This window comes from Melanerpes formicivorus, unplaced genomic scaffold (assembly GCF_026170545.1).
Source record: "Melanerpes formicivorus ecotype bairdi unplaced genomic scaffold, bMelFor1.0.p_v2 SCAF_23, whole genome shotgun sequence".
NCBI classification, from domain to species: Eukaryota; Metazoa; Chordata; class Aves; order Piciformes; family Picidae; genus Melanerpes; species Melanerpes formicivorus.
In genome coordinates this window covers 9,071,187-9,098,481 of record NW_027142375.1, presented here as the reverse complement: position 1 = coordinate 9,098,481, position 27,295 = coordinate 9,071,187, and the positions used below count along the sequence as shown (strand labels likewise).

Sequence of the window (27,295 nt, the reverse complement as noted above, 5' to 3'; positions counted from 1 at the left end):
ACGAGCCATAAAGGGACTCCTGCAAACACTAGCAGAACAAAACAAAACAAAACAAAATTATGAAGAGGTCCTTTTTACTTGGAATATCTACTGCTTTCATCCAAAAAAACTATTGTTTAGCATATCACTGCACATTTTCTACTCCTTCAGTTTTCAGAAGAATTCAAATACACTCATTTTGCTACTGAAAGCAAATGCTATTAGAAAGCACTGTTCAGGGACTTGGGGGGATAGGAAGGAGGAAAGAAAGGTCAACAGAGAAGAAAAGGCTTAGATGAATAAAGGTATGTCAGAGCAAAGCTCCCCATGAAAGATAATTGAGAATAAAGCTTTATTTTTTTAAAAACAAACATAAGAAACAATATATAAATGAAGATCACCAAAGCCCTGTTTTATGATTTTTTTTTTGCTGTTGTTTAATTTCTTTATATCTTCTTTTTTTTTTTTTTTCCCCGCCATTGTTAAAAAACAGCCAAAACTTCAAAGGCAAGCTGCATGTGTTCTAAATCAGGACTTCAGTGCTGATGTATGACAGCCCAAAAATTAAAACTAAATAAATGTGCTGTCTAAACTCCCATATTTCCCCAAAAAGATGGCTTTAAAGGCTTAAAAAAAAAAAAAGAAAATTAGAATTATTGCTTGATCTTACTTTACCGACCATAATGTTTTCACCGGAGCAAATGACAAAATATTGTATTAAAAAGAGAGAAAGAAAAAAGAGCATTGTCTGAACATATCTGAACACCTGTATCTGGCTGTCTTGCAGGGTTTTCAGACAGGCAAGGGGGGTGGGGGGAAGAAATTTTGCAGTGATTTGTCTGATAGTGGATAGGTACTGGGTAAATTCTTAGGTTATCCACTGTTTTCTGGAAGGTTTCTTGTCAGCCAGGGTAAATCCATGGAAACAAGGCAGTATGTCTGCGAAGGAAAGAATAAAATTCTTGGTGTGTCACATCAAAAAAAGGCTGAAGAGTGGACAGATTCTCATTAAAATTTGTTTGAGTAAGTTGCCTACCATTTTCTTTTGGAAATATGAACTTGGAAAGAGGTCAAGTTCTTATTCCATTTAAGATCACTGTCTTTGGACGTGATCTTGCTGTTTGCTCAAGTGAAATGGCGTGTCTAATTCTAAAGGTGTCTGACCATGGCACACCGGTTAAATCTGCTTGTGGAACTGGAGCCTCTGTGGCGTCCCTGGTCCTCTGGCCTTTACTTTTACAACAGCCATTTGCTGTTCTTCTACTAAGTTGTCTTGATTTGTACTGACTCATTTGTTTTATCAGGCTGCAAAAAGGGCAAGTGGCCCAGGCAAATAGGAATGCAAAAGCTGTTCTTCTTAGTAAACATTGCTTGACTTTTAAAACTCATTCATCCCATCCCTGATCATGTTTCTTTTTCATTTCCTATTAGGAAATAGTCACAGGCTCTAATTTATGGTCTCATTTAAATCTGAGGAGTGGTATTTCTTTGTAAAGATTCCTGGATATTTGTGTGATCAAGAGAACTGGTTACTTTCTCATTACCTCTATGTCTTAATCAATCTCTGTTCTGTTGTATGTAAAGTTCCAATCACACATTAAGAGAGCAGATACTATGGGGCGTCATTTTGTGAGCACTGAGAAGAAATGGATAATTAAGCTTAGGAAGCCAAAGTAAGCAGTGAGTTGGGGAGCCTCTAAGCCAAACAAAACATTCAGCAAATGTTAACAGATACCTTCACAAACTACTATATGAACAGAACATTTGACAAATACTGACATATATGTTCTACATAGGAAGCAAGGCCACACTATCTGGATCATTTATTTGTAATTGATACTTTGAACAGGTCTAATAATCCATAAAAGATGGGCCATACTTACATATAGTATAAGGACAGGGAAAACTTCCTGGCGAATTTGAGATAAGGGTCCCTGAATTAAAAGCCCAAATCCCAGCCAGTAGAGCCTCCAGAGCCTGACTCAGGAGTACCAGACGTCTCCAGAAGTGGCTAACCCAAAAAGCTTGTCAGTCTAAGAGAGATTTGAAGAATCTCTCAGGGTTAATTGCTGCAGATTTTTTCATACTTACTAAGTGTTAAAGTTGCCTCTCCCACAAGTGGACTTCAGAGTTTGCCACGATTCATCTTGGAACCAGTTACTTTGAGATTTTTAATGCACCCTACTGATGTAGATAACACATTTTCATTTTTGGCACATTTTCTAATAAAGGCTTTACAGTGTCTAATCAAGGAAAGGGTTTGTCGCTGTTTCCACATAGCTGTCCCCGAGAACACGTGCTGGAAGCGATATGTGTGCTTTGCATATTGAACTCTTTGAAATGGGACCTGAAATTTTGTTCATAGTAAAAAGAAATATCAGGACTTTTAGAAGTTGGATAATTGGAATGGGAGCAAAGAGAAGTTATATTTGTGTTGTTTGTGTTTTCTCTTCTGCTGGTTTATTGGGGAGGTCCTCAGAATCTTTTGTTTGTCACTGTCCTTTGATGGCAGACAAAGGAATATACTCGGGCTGGCAAGGTGTCATTACCTTTTGCTATTATATTATTTGCTGTTCGATGAACTGCTAAAATTTGTCATTTCTCTTCTCCTTATTACATTCCTGATTAAGACACAAGCAGCACATGGAAATAAATAAATCAATGAAAAATGTTAATCTGGATTCACTGAAAGTATCATCGAGAGACACCTTACCAGAACAAGCTTTCCAGTTTGGTACACACTTTCATCCAGCTGTTGTTCACTTCAGGCTCAGATGAAGCTGTGTACACACTCTTTTCTTTGGAAGGGTAAATCTAGAAATTGCATGTAAAAAATGTGCACAAAGGAATGTTATTTAGGTTTTATGGTTAATTGCTCTGAAGCTAGGCCAAAGGAAACTTATGATTGCTTGCACAATGAAACCCTTTCGCATATACTTTAAGATAGAGTCGTTAATTAAATTAACTTCTACTTTTCTGGACCTTTGCTTTTCTCAGAGAGAGCTGTGTTCAGGTTGTAATTATAAATGAGCAATCAATTCTAACTTCAAAGTCTCTGCCTAAATCTAAAAATAGATAAAACAAACGTTCCTTTACCTTTCTTCTGTATATCAGCTTTTTTTCCTGTTATCCTCTTGTCAAGAGTGACAAGCTTAAAATAGTGACAAGCTTAAGCACCATGATCGCTGTTGTTAAAAGTGGTTGATACAAAAATGGCACTGAGGAGCCCTAGATTTCCTGTTTCTTGAATATTAATTTCAGGTTACATTGAAATGTTATTATTTTCCTGATTTGTAGCCTCAGTCAGCAGATCACATATGGGTTGCAACTGCCCATGAGAAGCTGCAGCTAGCATTTCAGGCATGCTCTATGTGGCAGTCCAATAGAACAGACAGTGTGTTAAAACAAATTTCTCCTGAGCATTTCCAGACACAGTGAGGATGCAGGAAGACCCAGTACATGATTGACAAGAAGTAAAGACATCCTATGCTGGAAGAGTCACAAGGGGTATTCCTGCCTGTGTCTTTGGAAACCAGGATAGAATGGAAAACAATCCCATTTTTAAGCACCCTCTGCCTGCAACCACATCCCTGCTCACACACACCTGTACCAGCCCTGCCAGCTCCACATGTTGGATTTCACACCTCTTGAACAGGAAGCATCCAGATTTTACTCTTGATTTATAGAGATTTTATCACTAAAGAAATGTGTTTTATTAATGCCTAGCACAACTAAAAATCATCTTCAGTTTGGAAATTTGTTGTTTACCTGCCTGCAAGCACATGTCCTCATACAGCTTTTTCACTCAGATCTGGGCATTCATTCCTTGCAAGTGTTATAATAAATGCATAGATTTGCTGTCTGAGTTCACCATGGGGATGAGGAAAAGAAAATTAAAGCTTTTTGTTTATGATTTGTTTTAAAAAGACTTCCAGGCCATCTTTGAGCTTTTTCAGGTTTGGCTAGGTGTATGCCAGGTCTCATCAGCTTGAGATGGAGTCATGCATTACCTGGAAGGGAGACAGAGCAGCCTTTTCCACTGCCACTAAGTACAACAAAGTAGTTTGTGTTTGTTTGTGATGACCCCTTAGAATAAGGCATAACCTGGTAAGAGATGTAAGTAGCTAAAAGGTTAGACAGAGCAGCTGCTATTGGCTCCATGAGTCCAGTTGAGTTTAGGAAACTGTTGTGCATTCACTGTAAAGTCTCTATTCTGGCTGATAAAATGTGGATCTCCAAAAAAGTGTTTGAACTTTAACATGGATTTCTTTCAAAATTTCTAAACTTACTTTACTATGGTTATAAGAAGAGAAATGTTTGCACTTATCTGGCCAAATTTTGCTCACTGTTCCAAAGATTCCCTTGCAGCTGTGGGATTGCTTCAGATTTTCTCTCTGTGACACTATGGTAGTATGTCTGAATAAGTGGCAAGTGAAGTGATGTGACTGCTCCCCGGGAGACCAGCTTATTGTCAAGTACCTGCTTATTTAAATGTCTTATTTGCTTTGACTGTTATCACTGTTCTGCCCACACAGATGAACCTGTCATCTGAAGCACACTGTATTTTCAATTCAGGGCCAGCTGCCTGTGCTTAGACCTTGTTTGCATTAGTAACTGGTCACTGTGGAATACATAGCTCACTGCAGACAAAATCTGAATTGTTTTCATGTTGATATAGCTGTAGAACTGCTTTACCTCTTTCTCTGTACATAAAGGATACAAAAATATACCCCAGTGAAGAAATTCTCTGCATCCCTTTATAGAAATAAGATCATAAGCCTTCTCTGCTCTCTTTACTTTCTGACTGTTCCTGATGGATATAAGAAAATCTAATTCCTTTTAGTTTCATATTCACATATTTAGTTTAGTTTCATGTTCACATTCATGTTTGTTCTTGCTCATCCACTTGGTCATCCAATCATTTTACTTACATATCTTTATTTTCTTTTAGTCACAAGTGAATTTATTTGTCATCTCATTTAATAAGTCTCTTGTATTATTCCAACACATACTTTTATCCTTTTCTCAATTCTCTGATGTCTCATTTTTGTTTTCTTTCATTTTTCTATCTCATGTGTAACAAATAGTAACTAATTAATTCCCTTCAACATATGGCCCAGCTGTAAAATTTAGGTGAAAACAGTGGGAAGATGTTTGAATTTTGGTCCATGGCCATTTAAAATCAGCCACAACTAAGAGTGACTAAAACATGTATCCTTCTTTGCTGGAGTGACCACTGCATACTCTTATGAATGGAGCTGTTCTGAATTTGATAATTGTCCTTGTTGAACTTCTCTATTTACCTATAATGAGACAGACAAACATCTTTGTTGTCAGGGGCTTTCTAAGTAGCTTTGCTACAGAGATTGGATATTTTTTGCCCAAGTTTTCAAATGCTGTGGCTCTTCAGCTTTGTGAGAAGGAAGAATAAATGCAATCCTGATGTTGCAGTTTGGTATATGTTGCTTGCTGTTCCTGGAGCCACTAGGGAGCTTTGAGCTCTGGCAGCAGGTTGTTTTACTTCTAGTGTTAAAGCTCTGGAGGGAGAAACAGTAGCTGTTCTGGTAGTAGATTTTCAGTGTCTCCATTTAGAAAAGCCAATGCACTGTTTTCCCATGAAGAAGAAACTACTGCTGTTGCTCAAGAAACAGTATCTTAATACTGAATGAATTATTTTTGCCCTGCTATGAACTTCCCACTTTTAAGGAGAATGACTAAGATGACTGTGGTAATGCAGCTGCAACAACATCTGGAGTCCTCAAATTACCTTGACATTAGTTAGCTGGGTTTAGGTCTGAGCATAGCACAGAAATGTCATTGTTTGTCTTGATGTTTCTATTGTTCTGTGAAGATTAGCAATTATTTTAGGTTTGCCAGCTTCCCTTAATACTGCTGTTGTGCTAAGGTTGTGTTCATTTACTTATGGATCCTGAAGAATCAGATTGTTCCTGAGTGACTCTGTTCCTCATACTGAGAAAATCCATGACTGCTCATTCACCTGAAGACATTTTTTTTACCCAGGCCATCTTATGATTGCTGTTTTGAGTTTCTCTAAGAAAAGATAGAAAACCACTGCAATTGTATGAGGGTTTCTGGAGCACTACTTCTCAAGTGGTAATTAATGGGTCACCACTTGACTGCAGAAGCTCACAGAAGGGCTCTTCCCAAGAGATGTATGCCAGAACTGGAAGGATAAGGATGAGATATTTCATATTCTAAGAAAAGGTTCTATTCTCAAATGTGTTTCCAAGGGGAAGAATATCTGGGGAAACAAAGAGACCACTCCTATTCCAAATTAACTTGTTCCAGACCCAGCAGCTGAACCTGGCCCTAATGTCTACAAAATGAGGGGGGGGGGGGATGGATTTACTTTCATTCTTTAAAAATTTTATACATTTGTGATGAGGATGAGTCACATATTTTACTATGGGGAAATAAAGTACATAAATTAAAATATATATTACATAATCACTTCTCCTGTGCATCAGAACAAAATGAATGTCAGCCCATGCGATTCCTCACTGCCTTTTCTTGTGCTCCAAGCAGGTCAAGGCTCTTGCAAACTCTGCTGTGTAATAACTCTGCTGTGTAATAACATGAGTGACAAGGTTTTGACATGTCTTCTCTATTGGGGAAGAAGGCCAAGTAGAGCCACCTATGTCATTCAAATGGTAGCTACACTTTCTTTTACTCTGTGGAGTTTTGCTCACTATGTCAAGGCATCTGTGTGTCCTTTTAATAGTACAAAAAGTGACAAAGGGACTGTTGTATGGGTTGAAATCACATTCTTAATTCTTACAGGTTTTTGTAGTAGAACAGCATAATTGAAAGTTGCTCAATGTATTTGACTTGGAAATTGCAATTAATCAGATGACTGTAAGGAGTCAGACACCAAACCCAGTTTCAGTACCATTTCCTTTACTGAGTTTTACACATTGCCTTTACAATAGGTGGTGACAGGCAGTGCATTTCTGGGTGATTATAGCATATGTCAGGTGGGGTTAATGGGCACAAGGCCAGAGGGAAAGTGAGTAACTACTTGAGATGTACAGTAATCCCTTAGAAATGCATTGCCTTATTCCCTCCTGATACTATAAAAGGATGTTTATTAAACAACGTGATGCAAATCATGGGAGACACTAGGCCTCTGATACTAATATTGAATTCACCAGGAAATTGGATGCCAAATTTATTAGGAAATAGAATATTTACCTCAAGTTTATCCAATTACAAGAACTTGTCTCTGATATTATATCTGTGTCCTTAGTCTTGGAACGATGCATGATCCACATCTGGAGGCCAGGTCTTTAGATAATGGTATATGCCGATTAACACTAACTAGGGAACCAGCCTTAAGTTAATGTGATGTGTTGATGTGGCAGGGTCAATAAATGGCTGCAAATAAAGTGAGAGCTTTAATTTGTAGACTCTGAGAAACTGTATATGTTGGAAAGAGCGTTTAGTCCATGCTGCTTTTCTTGGCAAAATCTTGTAGACATCTTCAGAAAATGGCAATCAGTTCTCAGCTTCTGAGTGATAGCCTTTAAATCAGATCCTTTGTGTTAGTCTCTTGGGTCAGTTCAAAATTAACTGACTTGGCTTTCCATCAGTTCAAGAAAGAAATAAGCCTAGATCTTCACATCAGATTGATTTCAGTCATGAATCAGTGCCCACATTTCAGCTTTACCCTTTTATAAGAGCAGAAACTTTGCCCTACATATTTTAGGCAGTAGCATTACAGTAAACTTCTCCAAACTTAATGAAGCTTACAGATTTATTTGGATAGTCAATAGTAGTATCTGATTTTCATTCCAATGTGGATTAGAAACAAATTCTTCATGCTTTGAATTAATTTATTTTTTTAATCAGATGTGGTGTTTTCTAGCCAACCCCTTACAGAGTCTAGACTCAGATTTGTAACATCAGATGTATATATTGTATGTCAGTTTAAATCAGGCAACTTAATCAGATTTGGAAGAAGTTGTCATGATAACAGTACTACCACTTGGCAGATTTCACAATCTGTGTGACAGAATTTCAGTAGATTATTATTAGTCTCATTAGAGTATCTCCACACAATCTCTTTAGAAGGATTTTTAATCTCTTTAGAAGGATTTTTAATCTCTTTAGAAGGATTTTTAATCTCCAAGGTGAAGAAAAAAAAACCCAAACATAAAACCAAGCAAAAACCCAAACCACCAAAACAACACACCTTCCCCCCCCCAAAAAAAAGCCCATTAAAAGAGAAGAAAGAAAAGAAATCGTCTCAAACCTCATAGAGAATCCCCTCACCACCCAGATGAAGCAGCAACCTTTTTTTTCAGAGCTCTGAATCTAAGATTCTAAAATGCCACCTTGCTGTTTGCAGTTCTACATTTTCTCTCTTGGCTTTTGCTTTCTAATGCAGAACAGCTAACATGTTCCTGAATAAAACACTGAAGAACTCTATGGGACAGATAATCACACTCTCTGATCAGCTTTACTTAGTAGAGGATTTACTAAATAGGAAGCAAAATAAAACAGAGGGAGAAGATGGCAGAACAGCTGAGAAATTATTACTTGGGGCAGATGTGAGATGGAGTCCAGATGAAGATGAAGTGAGGAAACCTAGAAGAAAGTAAGACATGAAGATAGTAAGAACTGAGCTAAAATCATTCAGTTTTGGGAATATCCAAAGGTACCTGCTTTGATTCTGGCAGCTGGAATCTGTGGTTGAATATTTCTGAATCCACACAGCAGCACTGTAACAGCACTAAAAATGTCTTCAGTATTTTGTACATTGCTATGACCTGTCCTGGGGGATACAGAATTTCTTCTGCTTGATAATGCAGGTTACAAAGGAACTCCCTTGCCTTTATTTTCAGTATGAACTAGTTGGGATGGAGTTTGGGGACCCTTCTTTCTCCATGTGTTTTCTCTGAGGAACATTCTGTCAGGTGGTCAGTGCTGCCATTGTGTGGTGAAGGTGTACAAGTTCCTCCTTTACACAGGCCTAAGCAAATGCAGTGAACTATTTAATTTGCTTGGCTACATACATATCTCAAGAGAGCTGAAGATGCCTAGATCATCCTATTTAGCATTGTCAAGGTGGTCTTTTCTTGCAGTGTATTAAGTGGCTGTCAAAGAGGTACCCTATGTATCCTTAAGTATGTGCTTAATGGAGATTTAATAAGTTATGTCCAATGTAATGGCTGAGAAGCAGTTAATTATGAAAAATATATTACTGCAGAACTAACAGGCATGCAATAATAACATCTATTATATAAATTGTTAATCCAAAGGAAAAAAAAAAAAGTGATCCTGAGACCACTGGTATTTATTTAACATACAATTACTGTCTAATTTAATCTAAATTAAATGCCTGCTTGAGACATGTAATTTGAAGTGTTGCTGAGCTTCCTTCCCCAGTATTAAAAGCAAGAAATCTGCAGCTAATGCCTGGAGGCCAGATCTCTTACCATTTAAATCCAGGCACCTCAACGCTAACATTCATAATTTCATCCATTTGGAAAATGTCTTTCATAAAAAGTATTTGCCATTAAAATCTCCCTTTCTCCCTCACTCAGGGACACATCCTAACAACTGAGTCCAATATCTGACTTAATCCAAAGTTTTGACTGAGTGAGAGGTCTCGAATTAATACCTGAGAAGAAAATAGGTTCGCTTGTAGAACACAAGCTTTGCAAAATGCTCATGCTCCTGCCAGTGCTGGAAGGGTAAATTATCATGTGACTCCTGTATGGACATATTTATTTAGGACACGTAGCCTGGTGACTCAGGAAGTTATGTAAAAACTGACCCAGTTAATTTTAGATGCTATTGTTGGAGGAATATCAATGAAAATTAATCAAATAGTCATGAAGGAACCACAAGGAAGGAGTGCAGAACACTGGTGGGTAGACTTTTGGCACCAATCATTGCAACAATTTTAATGTGAGGAAAACACATTCTCAAGTAAATTAGAGAGTAATGGCATGATTAAATGGCAAATAATAGTTAAATACATGCTTGGAGGTCCAGGACAGAGACTGTGGAGTTTTTGGGTTTTTGTGTGTATTCCTCTCCAGGCTGCTCCAAGTAGCCAGAGGAGCTCACCAGAACTCTGCCTGTAATTGAGGGTTGGATGGTAGCTTTTAAGACGCAAGCTCAAAGCACTGTTGGGGCCCTGCTGCTGTGGCTGAGGAAGCTGAGGCTTTCTCCATGACTCCATAGCTTCGCCAGCCATTCAGCTGTCGACGTGTCCTTGTTCCTCCAGCAGCCGCCTTCTCTGAGCAAAAGCCAGCACCATAGCTCTGCTGAGTCTGCTGTCACCCCAGCAATGACTGAGCAGGAGACATCTGCTCTCCTTATGCACACTAGGGGAGAGGGAAGGATCCTGCCTTCTGCTGAGGCAGGTTTAGTCCCACTAACTGGGTGTTTGTACATTTGCCTACAAACAAACTGAGTTGCATGTAGGACTTCATTCAAATGAGGAGTGCTGTGATGCTGGCTGGGAGTGTACCCTGTCCATATGGTTCATTTCTCTGTCTGCTGAGAAGAGGATGTGAAAAGAATAACATTCACAAGCTGTCTTAATTCTCAAATGTCTCTTTCTCAAAATGGGAGTCCATTGGAGGAGAACTGGCCACGTTAAAAGGTGTTTTACCTCTCTGCTGCTTTCCATTTCAGGTTGTGAGGGTAAGGATATCTCAAAAACAAAACCAGAAAACTGAAGTAACTCTGGATTCTCTTTTTGTAGGATTTAATATCTTTTTTCTTGCTTTTCAGTAAGTCCAAGTAGGGTATAGTTGCTCCAGTGACTTCAGTCAAATGAGGCTGAAGCCTCACCTATGTCATTCCTTGCTATTTGGTAGAACTAGAAGGAATGCATGGGGAGCTTGTCTGTTAGAAAAGAAAAACAAAAACACTCATACCAAACCAAACCAAACAAACAAAACCCCAAATTAAAAACAAACAAGCAAACAAAAGACCCCAGGGTTGTTACTGGGACATCAGTAAAAGCTGCTTGACTCGCTTAGATGGTAATTTAAGTGGTCAGCACACTCTGTCCTTCAATAACAGCCTGGCTACTTGCTCATTAATATAATACAGTGTTAATTTTGGCCCTTTCTGCCTTCCTACAATAGAATATCTTCTTACATAAGGCTGAGTGTTGTAACTCCTCCTCTTAATAGCTCTGCAGGCAAGGAAAAGGTATAATTCAGAAGTACAGGTTATATTTTTGTTCAAAAGTTTAGGTTTTTACTTCAAAGGTCAGAAAATAGTAGTTTGTACACTGCACATTCTCCAATACACAACATGGTTTATAAAGACTCCAGCTCTGATCTAATCTTCTTTGCTTAGATGTGCAACTCTACAAACCACAGTTGTTTTTTGTGTGGTTGTTGGGTTTTTTTTTTGGGGGGGGGGAGTTGTTTGTTTGTTTCTTTGCTTTTGTTTTGGGGTTTTTTTCTTGTCAGGGAATTGTAAGCCATTTGGTGAGCTGGATTTTCAGACATGTTTTAATCTTGTTTCTTTTGCAAGTTGAAGATTTATCATTGCTCTTAATGGGATCATAGTGAACAAATATTAAGTGCTTTGCAAATTCTACCTTGGATGTCTGAATATTGGGTCTGTGAAGGAAACAGGCACTTCTGAAAGTTACATTACAGAAATTAGAAAAATAATAGCTGGCACAAAACCATGCTCACAATTTCCTGGCACACTGCATGAACCTAATTTAAAAAAAAAATGTTGCTCCTTCTCTGAAGTACAAGTCCCTGTAGCACATTTGCAAGAAGATTTGGTGAGACCCCACCTGGAGTACTGCGTCCAGTTCTGGAGCCCCTATTACAAGAGGGATATGGAGGTGCTGGAAGGTGTCCAGAGAAGGGCCACAAGGATGATCAGAGGGCTGGAGCACCTCTCCTATGAGGACAGACTGAAGGAGTTGGGGCTGTTCACTCTGGAGAAAAGGCTCTGAGGTGACCTTATTGTGGCCTTCCAGTATCTGAAGGGGGCCTACAAGAAGGCTCTGGAGGGACTTCTTAGGATCTCAGGTAGTGATAGGACTAGGGGGAATGGAATGAAGCTGGAGGTGGGGAGATTCAGACTGGGTGTGAGGAGGAAGTTCTTCACCATGAGAGTGGTGAAGCCCTGGAATGGGTTGTCCAGGGAGGTGGTTGAGGCCCCATCCCTGGAGGTGTTTAAGACCAGGCTGGACGAAGCTCTGGCCAGGCTGATCTAGTGTGAGGTATTCCTGCCCATGGCAGGGGGGTTGGAACTAGATGATCCTTGTGGTCCCTTCCAACCCTGACTGATTCTATGATTATATGATTCTAAATGCCCCTGTATGTATAATCTTTTCTTACTGACTGAAGTGATTTGATGTCTTAAGTGCTTTTTCTTTTATATATTATTAATATTTGGCATTTTTAACTCATGTTTATGGCCCTAAATAATTGTGGATACTGCCAGGGCCATTTCAGACCCCGGTTAATAGGTGCTTGCCATCGAGTGAAGCACTCAGACTCTAAATGGACCAAAGGCACCTGCAGCTTCAAAGAAGCAGTGCCAATTTAAGGCTGGAGTGAATACCAGACATTGATGTCTTAATATTACTTTCCATGGCATAACTGAACTTTTTCTCTTCCTTTAAATGCCACTAACCTATAACTGCTACACCGTGGAAGCACACAGCAAGTCCAAACTGAAAATATCTTTTAAAGCCAGCATCACAGCTGGCACCTTTTTTAGCAGACACAGTAGAAGGGACAAGAACTGCTGCTGATTTCCAGAAATTCACGTGAGCCATAAGATCCAGGATTCAAAATGTTTGCTTGATTCCTTTCTTACCTTAGAGTTGCTTAATTTGGCATCAAATGTATGCTTGATCTCCTTATATCAGTGGAGATGACTGATTCTTTTTATGGTGCTTGTTACTATTTTCTTCTTGTTTTTCTTCATTATTTGGCATGAACTACAGTCCATTTTAAAACCATTACTTGACTGGGATTGCTTTCTTTCCATTTTGTTACTTCTGCACTCCAGGGGATTTCCTTGAGGAAGCTAATGGCTTTCCTAGGTTGTTGCAGTGACACAGGATCCAAGTTTCTTTGTTAAGAGTTTCCATAACTCATTTGGTCAATGTTAGTTCTGTTGGCTAACATTATTTCCTCCCTTTTAGCAAGTCACCTTTACTTTCTTTGGATAATTACACTGAAGAAAATCCCCCATCATGTTGATTTGGTTTGGCAACACCTTGTTACTGTGATCTCTGTTGGGAAAGATGCTTTCTGTATGGTTCATTTCATCCTGACTCAGACCGGGATGATTATTATAGCATTGATACTAGGAAAATCATTAGGAAACCAAGCAGACAAACTAGCATTGTAACAGTGTCTGCAAGTTACATCACATATGGCTACCCTAAAGGAGAAAAAGGCATTGCAAGAACCTTTACATTTATTGCCACACATTACTCAGAAAATTATGATGTGGCAGCAGCAATGTTTGCAGTCATACAGAATGCGCAGGAGAAACATGGTAGAGCTTTCCCTTCTTCACAGAAGCTGTATAACAAGGGAGATAATGTTGTCTTAGAAGTGCATTTGGATTTCTCACAGACCCAAAGGGTGAGATGTGGGGAGTCTGTGCCTGTTCATTCTTCTTCATTTCCTTTAAATGCTGTATGTATAACTCGCCTTACGCTGTTGGCACTCTCTTCTTATGAATTCTGAGATCACATGTGTAACGTGCAGACAGAAATAAATCCCATAGGTAAAAGAAAGTAGAAATTGGCTAAAGATCAAAGGTTATCCTCATTCCATTCCTTCCTTCACTTTTATTATCCTGTCTAAATTTGGTCTTTTGTAGAGAGGATTGGGTGAGTAGGGTTTTTTTTTTTTTCATGAGGAGAGGTTGAGCTTAAATGAGAGTTTAAGGTTTTATTTGTTTTTCAATCCTGTATGTAATTTGAACTATGGTGTAGTTACTTTGCTAGAATCAAGACTTCGTTTCTTAGAGGGTACAAAAGATCATGGAGGGCCTTAGGGAAACAATATTTCACCTCTAATGTTCTGTGATCATCTATAGATTAAATGTCAAGTAGAGGGGTTTGGGTTTGAGGAATTTTTTTATCGTTGTCTGCACAGCTAAACAAAATCTGGTGTCATTAAAGTTCTGAAAATTACCTGGGCATGTGCTTTGGACACGATGATCTTGAAGGTCTCTTCCAACCTGGTTTATTCTATTTAACAAAGTCCTAAGATGTAAGCAAAGATAATTGTGAGATTGCTTCTCTGCCAGATCAAGCGTGATGTCTTTCTTCTGGAAAATGTATGTAGAGAATATCCTTGCAATTATTGTACTTTTTAATTTTTTAGGACCTTCTTTTCTGGAAGATAAAAACCAAAATGTTGATTTTTCTGTCTTTATAGAGGTACCTTCTAAATGCTCTATTTAAGGCTATGAAATGCCCTGGAATGTGTAGTGATGATCACCAGTAGAGCAATTAGAACAGTAGAAGCGGAAAAGTTAAGAATGGAATGTGTTGAGTATTTAACTTCAACAGTTTCAAAGCTTTACTTATCATTACTCACTTAAGGGAGATCAATCAAAAACAGTAGCTGTCCTAGGAAACTACCACAAAAGTTCTCTCCCAATTTACAATTTTTCATTACTTTTTATTATTCATTAAAAATGAAATAAACTACTTTTACTTGAATCATGGATGAAACCTTTGCGCTAATGTTTATGTAGTTATGAATTACCACATAAAATGAAGTACCATCATTTTTGGCCTTGGTACAGAACTGATGAGAACATTGTTGGAGAGAGCACTACTGGTAGAGATATCTGTGGACTTTTTCAACTTCTAGCAAAACCCTGAAGCAAAATAAATGATCCAGTTGACAGTGCTGCTTTCAAAACCACTTCAAAATGGAGCTAAGAGGCAATGTGTGTTTCCACTATGTTTTAGCCTGTGGTTGTATATTATGCTCAGACCCTAATACAAACAAAAACACAAAGGGAGGAAGAATACAGCTTGAAATAAAAACGGAACTGAATTTCATTTGAAAAATACATTATTTTTAATTGTAGCAGCACAGTTTAACTACAAATATCAATGCCATAAGTGACCAGGGTTATGTCAGATCTCCCTAAGTGACATGGGGTATACATTGCATTGATGTGCAAATAAGAAGAGGATCCAGGGTGATAATGGCTAACAACGGTAAGAAGAGAGACAAACTCTTGTCTCAACTATTCTGCAGCTATTAGGGATCAGCATGAAGGACATTATCTCACATCTGCCTTGTAGAAAATTGCATATACCTAACTCCAAGGCATCTGGTGTGGGGTCTAGTCAGAAACAGGATACTGGTCTAAATATATCCCGTGCTCCCCGTTCAATATCCGTTAGCTTTCTGCATTCTGATGCAGCAGATGTGAAGCATGCCAGTAATATCTGTTCTGCATTAATTATTTGCACTACTGTATTTGAATCCTAGGTTTTGGCCACCTAACCAAGGAATTGCTGAAGCTAGCGGACGGCCGTGTTGTGCTGGCACTGGAGGGAGGACATGACCTTACTGCCATCTGTGATGCATCTGAAGCATGTATAAATGCCCTTTTAGGAAATGAGGTAAAACATAAATCATAATAGGTGGAGAGAATGATCCAAGGCTGCTGAAATTCCTGTCTTTGCTTTTCTTTTAGTAACAATGGCATCAGTCCTCTTTTTTCCATTTGGTGTAAAAACATGTGGTTTGACATCATTGTAGTCATTGGTATGCATATCATCTATCAGGATCAGACTTTCCAGCCAAATATCATGGGGGGAAAAACTGGCTTTTGTAAACTGTCTATTGATCTTAGGAACTGGATATTGCAGGGAGATGTTTTGGGTTTGTGTGGTTTTGTTTTTGGTTTGGTTTTTTTACACTATTTTGACACTTCAGATAGAATGTAGAAGAAATTATTTCAGAGACATTTGAAAATTCACAACATTAATAAAAATCTCTCTAAGATTTTGAAAAAAGGGGACCTTGATAGGCTGGAGAGGTGGGCACAAGCCAAACTCATGAGGTTCAACAAGACCAAATGCAGGGTCCTGCATCTGGGTCAAGGCAATCCCAGGCACAGATACAGGCTGGGCAGTGACTGGCTGGAAAGCAGCACAGAGGAGAGAGACCTGGCGGTGCTGGTGGACGAGAAGCTCAACATGAACTCTCAATGTGCACTTGCAGCCCGCAAAGACAATCAGATCCTGGGCTGCATCAGGAGAATTGTGGCCAGCAGGGCAAGGGAGGTGATCCTCCCCCTCTACTCAGCTCTGCTGAGACCCCACCTGGAGTACTGTGTCCAGTTCTGGAGCCCCTATTACAAGAGGGATATGGAAGTGCTGGAACATGTCCAGAGCAGGGCCACGAGGATGATCAGAGGGCTGGAGCACCTCTCCTATGAGGACAGACTGAAGGAGTTGGGAGTGTTCAGTCTGGAATGAAGCTGGCGGTGGGGAGATTCAGGCTGGATGTGAGGAAGAAGTTCTTCCCCATGAGAGTGGTGAAGCCCTGGAATGGGTTGTTCAGGAAGGTGGTTGGGGTGCTGTCGCTGGAGGTGTTTAAGCCCAGGCTGGACGAGGCTCTGGCCAGCCTGATCTAGTGTGGGGTGTCCCTGCCCATGTCAGGGGGGTTGGAACTAGATGATCCTTGTGGTCCCTTCCAACCCTGACTGATGATACTATGAAATATGGTGAGAAGGAAAATAAGCTTGCTGAAGGTACACCCAAAATAAACTGGGAAAATTGTTTTAATTGTGTTATAAAGTTCAGTGTGTTACTTTTTGTTTTCCCCCAGGGGAAGTGGTAATAGCTATGTAATCACTTCAATGCAATGTGTTATTTCCAAATTGCATGGTAGTCTGTCCATTCCCTTACGTTTGAAGATTTCATACCTGTGTAAATAGCGTGAAGTAATGTGTCTTCTGATGGCCAGTGGATGGAAGGATTTTCTAAGTGTTCATTTAAACCTTCACTTTTCATCTTTATGACCCAATTTAAACAAAAAAAGTTCATGATTTTTTACATTATATACGCAATGAATGAAGTGATAGCTTTCTCAAAAAAACATTATCAGAAATGTAAAGAAGCAGATATGTCCACAAAAGTAATTCAAAAAGTGCTTTCCTTTGATTTTATCTACTAGCACCTTTGACAAGTCCCATAAGGAGTGTTCAGCAGTGGGAGGACATGCACTCCTGAAAAAAGATGCTCAGCTCAGTGAAGCATTTGACAGTCTTAGTGGATGCAAAGTTGCCTTCCCCTTCAGTTGCCATTCCTGGGTACTCTCATTGATATTTTCTGTCATCATCTTCCCTGTGGTAGCATCTTATGGCATCAGTGGCTTGTCATAGCCCTTCTAAATCTATTCCCTGAAATCTGCACCCTTGTGGGACTGAAGCAAATGGTACAATGCTGATGACATGACTTGTCTTCCTCTGTGTAGATGCCTGGGTCTCTCTGTCCAGTTATGACCATTTGGTGGTGCTACCTATTTATGAAATCTGCCCTGTTTTATTTTAACAGTATATCACACCCAGCTACTCTTTCTGCTGTCACTGGCAACCAGTTATCTGAGAAAATATGCTGATTGTGAGAAAAGTGAATGAAAGAAGTGTGCTGGAATAGAGAGTTTCTTCCATTTCATCTTAGAGTAACAAACAATCAGGAAATTAAATTGTGAGTCCATCTGTTTGCAAGGGATAGCAAAGCACATTTCAGGAGAGGCAAAAATTCAGTAACCAGCAGCCATTTTTAATCCATTTGTAAAAGAATCATGATCATTAATAACTTAAAACACATGCAGCACATCTTACTCTCATGTACTCTTACTCGCAGCATTGTCTGCAGGAACACACATTAAATGGTGTGCTGTGGCAAAACTTTGAAGAGCTTATATGCTGTGGCTGCTAAGAAGAAAGTAATGCTACAGAGAGGATGTTGTTACTAACAGTGCCATAAGGAATTGGTGTTTGCTTAAAAGAATGAGTAAAGGTGTTACCAGAGAGAAGACACTAATGAGGAAGTCAGATACCTAGTTAGCAGTTAGAAATCAGTACCTCTAGAGATTTATGGCAATCTACACCACATGGCCCATAGCATGTAGATTGCTTGAATTCAGCATAATACTCATGAACTTGCAGAGCAAACTCCAAGTGTGTTCCTGCCAAGGACATAAAGAAATATTTTCCTTCAAACAACCTATTATTGTAATGCGAGGATGCATTCTTCCTTGAATGCAATTCTTTGCAGGTGATTAATAGGATAATTATAATTCATTATCTGCCCTTCACTTTTACAAATAGTATATAGTGCAACCCCAGCACAAAAACACCGGCAAGATGAACAGCTTTTAAACACTGTGCATGTAATTGAACTCAAATTAGAAAGGTTGAGAAAGGCCTTTGTAAGGTACTCTGCAGTTTGTCAAATGTATTTATTCATGTGCTGAGGATTAGAATTCATAAACATTTTGCAGGGTCTTTTGAAAACTTTGTCTTTTCTTTTGTTGTTTTTGGCCAGGAGTTGTCAATACAGACATTCACTGCTTCGTGTGTTCTATTACCAACAGAATAACATTTTTTAGAAAGAGTGATTGTGAAGCTAGCCACAACTTCCAGCTTCCATGGAGAGCTGGTTTGATATGTTGAGGTAACATCAAACCTACAAGTGCAAAATGCTTTCTTTCCTTAATTCGTCTCTGAACATCAAGAAGGAAAACAGGCTGACATCCAAAATTTATATGTGGCCTGTAGCAAGATAACTTCTTACTCTTAACAAATGCAAGCAAAGCCACTAGGACAAGAATAGGCTGTCAAGTTCACCTTCTTTACAGTATCACAGTATCACAGTATCACAGTATCACTTAGGTTGGAAAGGACCTCGAGGATCATCGAGTCCAACCTATCAACACAGACCCCATGCCTAGACCATGGCACCAAGTGCCACGTCCAATCTCCTCTTGAATGCCTCCAGGGTCGATGACTCAACCACCTCCCTGGGCAACCCGTTCCAATGACGAATGACTCGCTCGGTGAAGAACTTCCTCCTCACCTCGAGTCTAAACCTCCCCTGGCGCAGCTTGAGACTGTGTCCCCTTGTTCTGGTGCTGGTTGCCTGGGAGAAGAGACCAACCCCTTCCTGGCTACAACCACCTTTCAGGTAGTTGTAGAGGGCAGTGAGGTCACCCCTGAGCCTCCTCTTCTCCATGTGAGCACAGCACAGGAAATTCCTGTTCTTGATTTTGATGAATAATAATAAAAAAATATTAAAAAGGCTCTCTCTCAAAAAGATCCTAAAAAGGATCAGAATTTATATGAGCTGTCAACCCCATCTATGTGCAGTCAATACTGCTTCTGAACAATTTCAAAGCTTCCTATTTTGACAGAAACACAAATGGAATTGTTAATTGTTGGTATTCCCTGATTGGAGATACTTACATTGTCAATTGTTTCTTTCTAAGACCCACTTCTCTAAGCTGAAGTGTCTAGTGCCTTTTTGATACCTTAATGCATGTAGGACATCAGCAAAGGACTGGAAGATCTAATATAGAGCTTAAAGGAGACCCATACCCTTTTTGACTGGCAGCTGGAAATCAGGAAAAATACCCTACTGAATCTGAAATGGCCTAATCTGGTTTGATTGTGTGAATCCCTCCCTAAATGAGGAGAAACATAGTAAGGAAAGTATTAGAGGTAAAAGTGAGGATAAATTTTACAAAGATTAAATTTTTAATTAGAATATTTAAGTATAATTTACCTATTTAAATATATATATATATTTCAAGATCTCAGGTTTTCTTGTCCATGCTTCTGTGTTCAAAGGGGACATTTTTATGCCACTTGGAGAAAAATCCATTTGACCATTTGCAGAGCTAATTAGGAGCACTGCAGGTTATCTCCTTGGAAGGAAATCTTCCTAAGAGGTGAGAAGAGATTAAACAGCTGGTTTCCCTTGAAATCCAAAGTGAAAACATGGAAATCTCTCTGGATGGTAAAAAGGCAAGATGAGCATCAGTTGCTTTAAAATATCCCTGAATTATCTCAACACGATTTGAGAATGTGTCCATTAAAAGAGCATCTGTCAAAACAAAGGAGATGATGGATTCAGATAGTTGAAAAAAAAAAGACTTTACATTTATTTCTGAGATTACCATGTGCTCCTGTGTTTAAAATTCAGTTCTCCCATTTACTGCAATGCTCTTTAAATGATTCCTCTGTCTTTCACACATTAGTTGTATAGTTTCAAATACTTGCTTTATAAAGCATACATAGGTACACATATTACTTCAATGATGAAAACCATTAAATGTGAAGAATTTTTTGTGTTTTTCCAAGAAGTGTGTGAAAATCAGGTTGAATATTGAGATTTCCCCCCAGAATCTTTGTAATGGAGAATGAAAACTCCACGCTATTTTATCCAATCCAGCTTTGGTGCTATAAAGATCTCTGCTGTGCACTTTGGTGCCAGGTGGTGGTGAGTAAGGCTGCTCTATACATGCAAGGATAGGTTCTGGTTTCTTTCCTCCACATTACTTTTGAAGAGGCACTGCTTGGTTTTAAAAAGCCCTCAAGGACTAGGTTTTCTCGAGTTCAGCATCCTAAATCCTGCAGCTTATTTCCAACATAACTGCATTCAGCTGGGGGTTCTTCTGCAGCCAAAGAGAGTAAGGAAGGGTTCCTTCAAGCACAGAATTCTCTGAGTCCAACACTAAGGATTTGATTCTTCACTCATCCCACCCCTTTTCAAACAGCCAGATGGGATATTTCCATGGGACATGGAAGTCAGTCTAATCATCACAGTCCCTCTGATCTGTCTACAGGTTTGGGCAGTGTCTAGATGGTACAGCAGTTTGCAGTGGTCTAGAGCAAGTGATAATTAGTTACAGATGGGGTCGTGCTCTTCTTTGCATAGAAGAAACAGAGAAGTGCAATCCACAGTGTGCTCTGCCCAGCGGGGCCCTGCAACAAAGGCAAAGAGGATGCATGTCTGCTCTCATTGACTGTGGCAGCCAAGGCTGAATTTGGCCCTAAGTGCAAAAACATTTTTAAGTGACTAAATTTAACATCTTCTAGTAAATACTCTTCTGGCTTGAATTTCAGTCTGAAGCAGAATTTGACAAAACATTGTGATTGGTTGGCTCCCAAGCATGCTTGAAAACTTATACTAGAAAATTTTCTCGTAGAGTGTGAAGTATGTGCTTCTCTCTGGCAATCTGTTGAGCTGGCATTTAGGAGGGGATGGTAATTTAAGTGGAAAGCTCATACTCTGCAGCTTTCCTGCTGATGATGAAAAGTTGGCATTTTGTGTTTTGTGGAATTCGGTGTGAATCTGAGGCTGCTTGCCAGCTCAGCAGTGAGCTTTGCCAAGAGGGACTGGGCTGCGTTAAAGGGGGTTATTTACCAGAACAGGTAAGCATTTCTCTTTCCAAAATGGAAATATTCATGGAAGTGAATATGGCCTGAGATCAATTTTAAATTGCATGGTAAACTTGGTCACAATCTCACATTCTCATTCTTAGTTTGAGTCTAATACCAGAAAATTGTTTACACTGAGTCTAAGCCACCTGCTGCTTGCATAAACCCAAAGTAGATGGGGTAGGAAAGTGGAGCAATGTATGTGCCAGAGGTCAGCATGGTGACATAAAATACCCAAGGTAGGCAGTGGGAGTCATGGAGTGGTTTGGCCAAAGAAACACAGAATATTCTGATTCCAAAGTTACATAATTCCAAGGCATCCCTTGATTTTTGGGGACTTGTAAGTGCTAATGACCATTTGTGCCTCTGAACCTATTCCCTACTGAAAAGTGACTGGTTTATGTACCCCATTGTAACAGTGGATCACAAAAGTACATGCCTAAAGTGCTTCTATATAAACAGGAAGTGCAGAACCTTGGAGAAGATTGCTAACATAAGAATACAGAAGACCTGCATGAGCTGAACTTAGTCCTCTATAATCAGGCAACCCTGACAGCAACAAGTCCAGTCTTTGTGCTGATACTCGTCTTCCACAGTGTAACGAGGAAAGGGAGGTTGTAATGCTTCCCCCTGCAGCCTAGGTGCACCTGAGAGTTTGCCTGCCTTCTCCCTCTGCTTCTGTTCCAACTCTCCATGCTCCTTACCTGTGCTTTCAGTTGCCTCACTTATCAGTTATCTTTAACTATGCTCCACAACAATCCTCACTGGAGCTAATCCTGATGCTTTAAAACATGACAGCACTGAGGACAATCATAGTATCATAGTATTCATAGTATCATTCAGGGTTGGAAGGGACCACAGGGATCATCTAGTTCCAACCGCCCTGCCATGGGCAGGGACACCCCACACTAGATCAGGATGGCCAGAGCCTCATCCAGCCTGGGCTAAAAACACCTCCAAGGACGGGGCCTCGACCACCTCCCTGGACAACCCATTCCAGGGTTTCACCACTCTCATGGGAAAGAACCTCCTCCTCACATCCAGCCTGAATCTCCCCACCTCCAGCGTCATTCCATTCCCCCTAGTCCTATCACTACCTGATACCCTGAGAAGTCCTTCCATGTAAGTATCGCTTTGATTTCCATCTCAGTACAGACTGCTGTAGTTTCAGATTCTCTCTGTGTTCCCAAGGACCACTTCAGATGACTTTCTGGGCATCTGAAATTTCCCTCATTAATTCTTTCTTCAAACATTTGTTGATATGCCTCTGACAGGCTTTGGCAGCCCAAGTGATATTTTGCCCATTTACATTGGTTTTCCTACTTTGAAAACGATTAGTGGACACAGTTTCTACTTTCATCTGCAACTTTGGGCACAAAAGCCTAATTCAGCCACGTAAAAGCTTTGAAAATGTGACCCTTTGTGTCTGGTCCAAACTGTCTCTCCAGTGGTTTGGTTATTTCTGCAGACTTGAGCTGTTCTTCTCTGAAAGATTTCTTTCCTGACAGTGTATTTCCAGTGCTCTTTTCAGCTTCCTTTTTGTTAGCCTCCAGATTTAATAGACTTCATGATCTGAATGCCAATAACTGTAGGAGGGAAGGTCCTGGTGCCATATATGCCAGGTGTAGAGTCATTTCTTTTGTTCACTGTTAGGTCTAACAGCTGATATTTTCCAGGGACACCCCTATGTCTGTACAGTTGTATCCAACCAGGGGATAGCGGCCAACAGAAATCATTCTTTCAAGTGCAGACAGGCTCATTTCAAAGTGTATAAAAATAGCTGTTGTAACCCACTGGCTTTATTTGCACAGTGTTCTTGTAATGGTACTGCAGTTTGGGCTTAGCAGGGTATATATGATGTAATGAACTTGTGGAGCCTGATAAGTTTTCCCTGATATGGAAGAGAGTCCAAGGTCTGTCTGGCTATCACTAAGGGTGAGGAGGCAGAGTAGCTCTGGAGAAGAAGCCAAGCTTGAGATATGAAATGGAAGTTTGTGGAAAAATGGTTAAGGAAATGATCAAATGTGACTATTGCACTCATATCACCTGCAGATCTGTTAGTAGAGCTAACAGATGGGGTAATGATTGGTAGAAATGCTGGATAGTTTATGCATTCTTATATTTTCTTTAATGATTTGTCAGCTTGTTCTGATCTCTAGAAATGCATCTGCCATTTCCAAATATTAATTCAATATGTCTTGATGTTCAGATTCAGACCACTTTTCAATAAAATGGTTTCTATTTTGATAAATAAAGAGGTGTCACTGATATATTAGGAAAAATGAAGACCTTTTTTAGGATCCTGCAAGAAGGCAACAAAATATTCACCTTTTAATAGGAAATCTTCTCCAGCTATCTCGACATAAGTTGCTTCAGCTTAATAATTCAGGCAAGAGGTCTGTTGAAAGAGTCTCAAGGTACATCTTTCAGTTTGGCAGTTTCATAGCTTGTACTATTCCTACAGTTATAGCCTGGAGCTGGCTTTTCCCATTTCAAGGAGTGTGAATTCATCAAAACTTTAGGAATTAGGAAATAGACAAAATAGAATTTAAGCTACTATTTGCTTCCCCGTCTGTGTTCTTGCGCCCAGTACGATCAAATAGAACTTGAGGATATTGTTCTTTTCCTGGCCAAGTGATGGGTTACTTTAAACAGAAAATAACAAGTTACAAATGCCAGTGCTGTTTATCTACAGAACCCAAGGCATGGATTATCCAGTTTATTAAATGGCTTATAGTTCTAAACTCTGTGAAGCTTGACCTGTTGATGGGCATTTTCATAATTATGCAGTTTTCCCCCAGGTCCTTGAAAGAATCAACAAGAAATAGCTGTGAAGATCATGAACTAAATGCCATTTAAGAATTGCAATTTTATCTGTAAATATTACTTTTACTGTACTTGTTCTCTTTGTTCTAGTCCAGGATACATATTAGAGAGTAAATTTTAGTTAATAGCTAACTAACTATTAGCTAGATCTTCCTTTTCAATCTGGCTTCCTTGGCAACTAAGCAGAGTTGGGACCAAGTCAGGTCTTACCAACACTTGTGCTCATGTGCAACACTATGTGCCTGTGCTCACCGTGCAGAATGGAGCAATTTATGCCATTTGAAAACAAAATATATTGCTGTTGTTTCAAGCCACAAGGAAATCTTCCAGCTGCAATCCCATGTGGGAATCTAAGGAAATAATGACATAACAGCCCTGGTAACTTTAGTTACCAAGCCTGCAAAAGACTGGTGGTATTTGCAGTGTCTTTATCACTGACTGGCATGCACTACTGATCATAATGGTAGGATTCTAGGAGTTCTGGTATTTGTAGCTAAACTTGCTTAAAATAGCACCACCAAGGGAGTATCTACACCACAGTCACTTCCCACTTTGTTTACTTGGATCAAAGCTGATTTTATCTAGTTGGTGTGTAGCATTGCAGCAGTAGTAACCCAGAGGACAGTATATGATGGGTACTGAACTATTGACTTCACAGAGGAAGCTCCTTGGGTGGGCTTCACTTGACCTAGTTTAAAGGAGACCCAGGCGTGCTGAAGAAAGGAGTTTTGTCTGCAGTACAGATGTCTCCTGTCAATGCTGGCTGAAATTTCTTAACTTTAGGAAGGAAAGATTGGTATTGAGATTACTCTTCCTTGTCCACCTTGACATGTCTGCTACTCCTGGCTCGGTAGGAAGCACATCTCCACACAGAGCCTTAGCAGCCTATGCTGGCTGGATTCTGGGCATAGTTCAATGACAATATAGTTACTACAGTACAGGAAGAGGTATTTAGGCCAAACAATCTTTCATCCTTTTTCTAGGAGAAAATACATGGAAGATGGACAAAAAACCCACATATGAACGAGTTTCAAAAGACAGTTTGCTTTGGTGTATCTATCCATTGCAGGGCAAAAATAACTGGACACTTCCTTCTGCTACTTTGCTATAACACAGACCTACTGAAAGGATACACAATTAAAACTGGCTAACTGAAAGGCAGCTGACTCTATCAAAAAACTTACCTAGAGAAGTCTTACTGATCTGCATAACAATTTTTCATCTACCACTTTATGTGAAATTAATGCAAAGCTAGTAAAAGCAGCTGTGTTTTATGGTTTTCCCCTATAAATCCTGTAATGTGTAAGATGGTTAGATGTAATAACACCAGAAAAATAAAGATAACAGAGTGCACACTTCAGTTCCAGTGTGGCTTCAGCAAAGTTTTGTTTGGAGTGCCCAGCTGCATATACAGACGCAGTGGAATTTAGTTTGTGAGGAACCTACAAAAATTACACAAATAACTAACATTTTTTTAATGAATAATACACAGACATGCACCTGCTTCAGAGACTCCATAGATTAGTCTTGCAGCCAATAGAAAAGCCCCTTGGAATTCAATTACATGGCTGGAAAACAGAAAACAAAATCATGGCTATACTTTCAGAACTGATACCAGCAAAATGTTAACCAGTTCTTGGGCTGAGCTTTTCCTGAGGATTAGATTGTTTCAGTTTGTTTTACTTCCCTGTGGCTTATTGGAAATTTATATTATTCTATTCTGTTCTTGCAGCTGGAGCCTCTCCCAGAAGATATTGTGCACCAAATCCCCAATATGAATGCAATAGCTTCTTTAAAAAAGACCACCGAAATTCAAAGTATGTTTCTCAGTTTCGGTTGGTGAGTTGGTGACTTGGTGGGCTTGGGGTACTTTTTATTAATAATTAATGTCCTAGGCATTAAATTATTGTGTCAGATAAAAGATCAGGCTAATGTTTTATGTATAATCCATCAAGCTACCTCTAATGTGTGTGTGTGTGTGTGTATATATATATATATATATAATTGTGGTTTTGTTTGGCATTTCTTAGTCTCTGCTGTGTATTTAGCCCTGAGAAACTAATCCATTTAAATTCTTTAGAGCTTTCTGATTCCTGAATATTTCCCAATCTTTCCATTCTAGAGCAGGTTGAATGAAACAGATGTTTGCCAGTGAGGGGCAGGAACAGACAGGTAAATCAGAGCTTTAACAGATAGTTTCTTCAGATTCTGTGTGTGCAGCCCTTCACAAGTTACTTCCTTGAGATAAAGTTCTAAAGCTCAAAGTGGGCACTGATCCATGGAACAATGCTAGCAACTACATTATTTTATTCTGTTTCTGGGTACTTGATTTCTTTACTTGTGTTCCCAGGCCCCAGCCCTTTACTACTCAGACACTTTAGGGCATTTGCTCTGGTCTCACTGAGAAATTTTCTCTTTGTCACTGGTTGCCTTAATCCAACTGGACAGACTTCCCTTAAATTCTCTAATTTTCTGCTTTTTCCCAGTTTGCCAAGGCAGTGGGATCTTCGTGACTTCTGCTGTTTGCTGGTTCCTCAGCAATAACATGGATAACAAATGTTTTGCTTCATGTTAGATGATTCTCAAATAATTGAGATTCAATTGTATATTAAAAAAATGCAGTTTTAAAAGGGCCACCAGGTATTATCCCTTGTTCAATGCAGTAATTATCTGTATTGTTTTAGCTGTGAAGTGGCAGTTAAAATTCATTCTAGGTATATAATTCATCCCTCATATCAAGTACTCACCCAGATATGAAAATGCTTTAAGTGAATCAGCTGTGTAGGATAAAATCCAGTAATTTTTGCTGTGTGGTATGTCCTAGTGTAGCTTATGAATTGCTATTTTCCTAAAGACTTCCTATTAATGATCTGTAAGGAGTCAGCAAGTTCAGGAAATTCATGTGTTGTGCAAGGTAGAGCAGATTTGCAAATGATAATAAGGAAGGACGGAAAGCTGCACACAGGTAACAGACATGAAGAACGAATGTGTAATTCTGTCTGAAATAAAACATGTAGGCAAGGAAAACGGGTGT

The 27,295-nt window shown here is 39.4% G+C and overlaps 1 protein-coding gene across 1 annotated transcript in view; it reads left to right on the top strand.

Moving 5' to 3' along the window:
• The window catches only part of HDAC9 (histone deacetylase 9), a 546,793-nt gene that overhangs the window by 499,630 nt on the left and 19,868 nt on the right, over window positions 1–27,295 (top strand). The window contains exons 24-25 of the mRNA XM_068152479.1: window positions 15,471–15,604; window positions 25,994–26,078. Coding sequence (XP_068008580.1) covers window positions 15,471–15,604; window positions 25,994–26,078 — 219 coding nt within the window. The remainder of the gene's footprint in view (window positions 1–15,470; window positions 15,605–25,993; window positions 26,079–27,295) is intronic.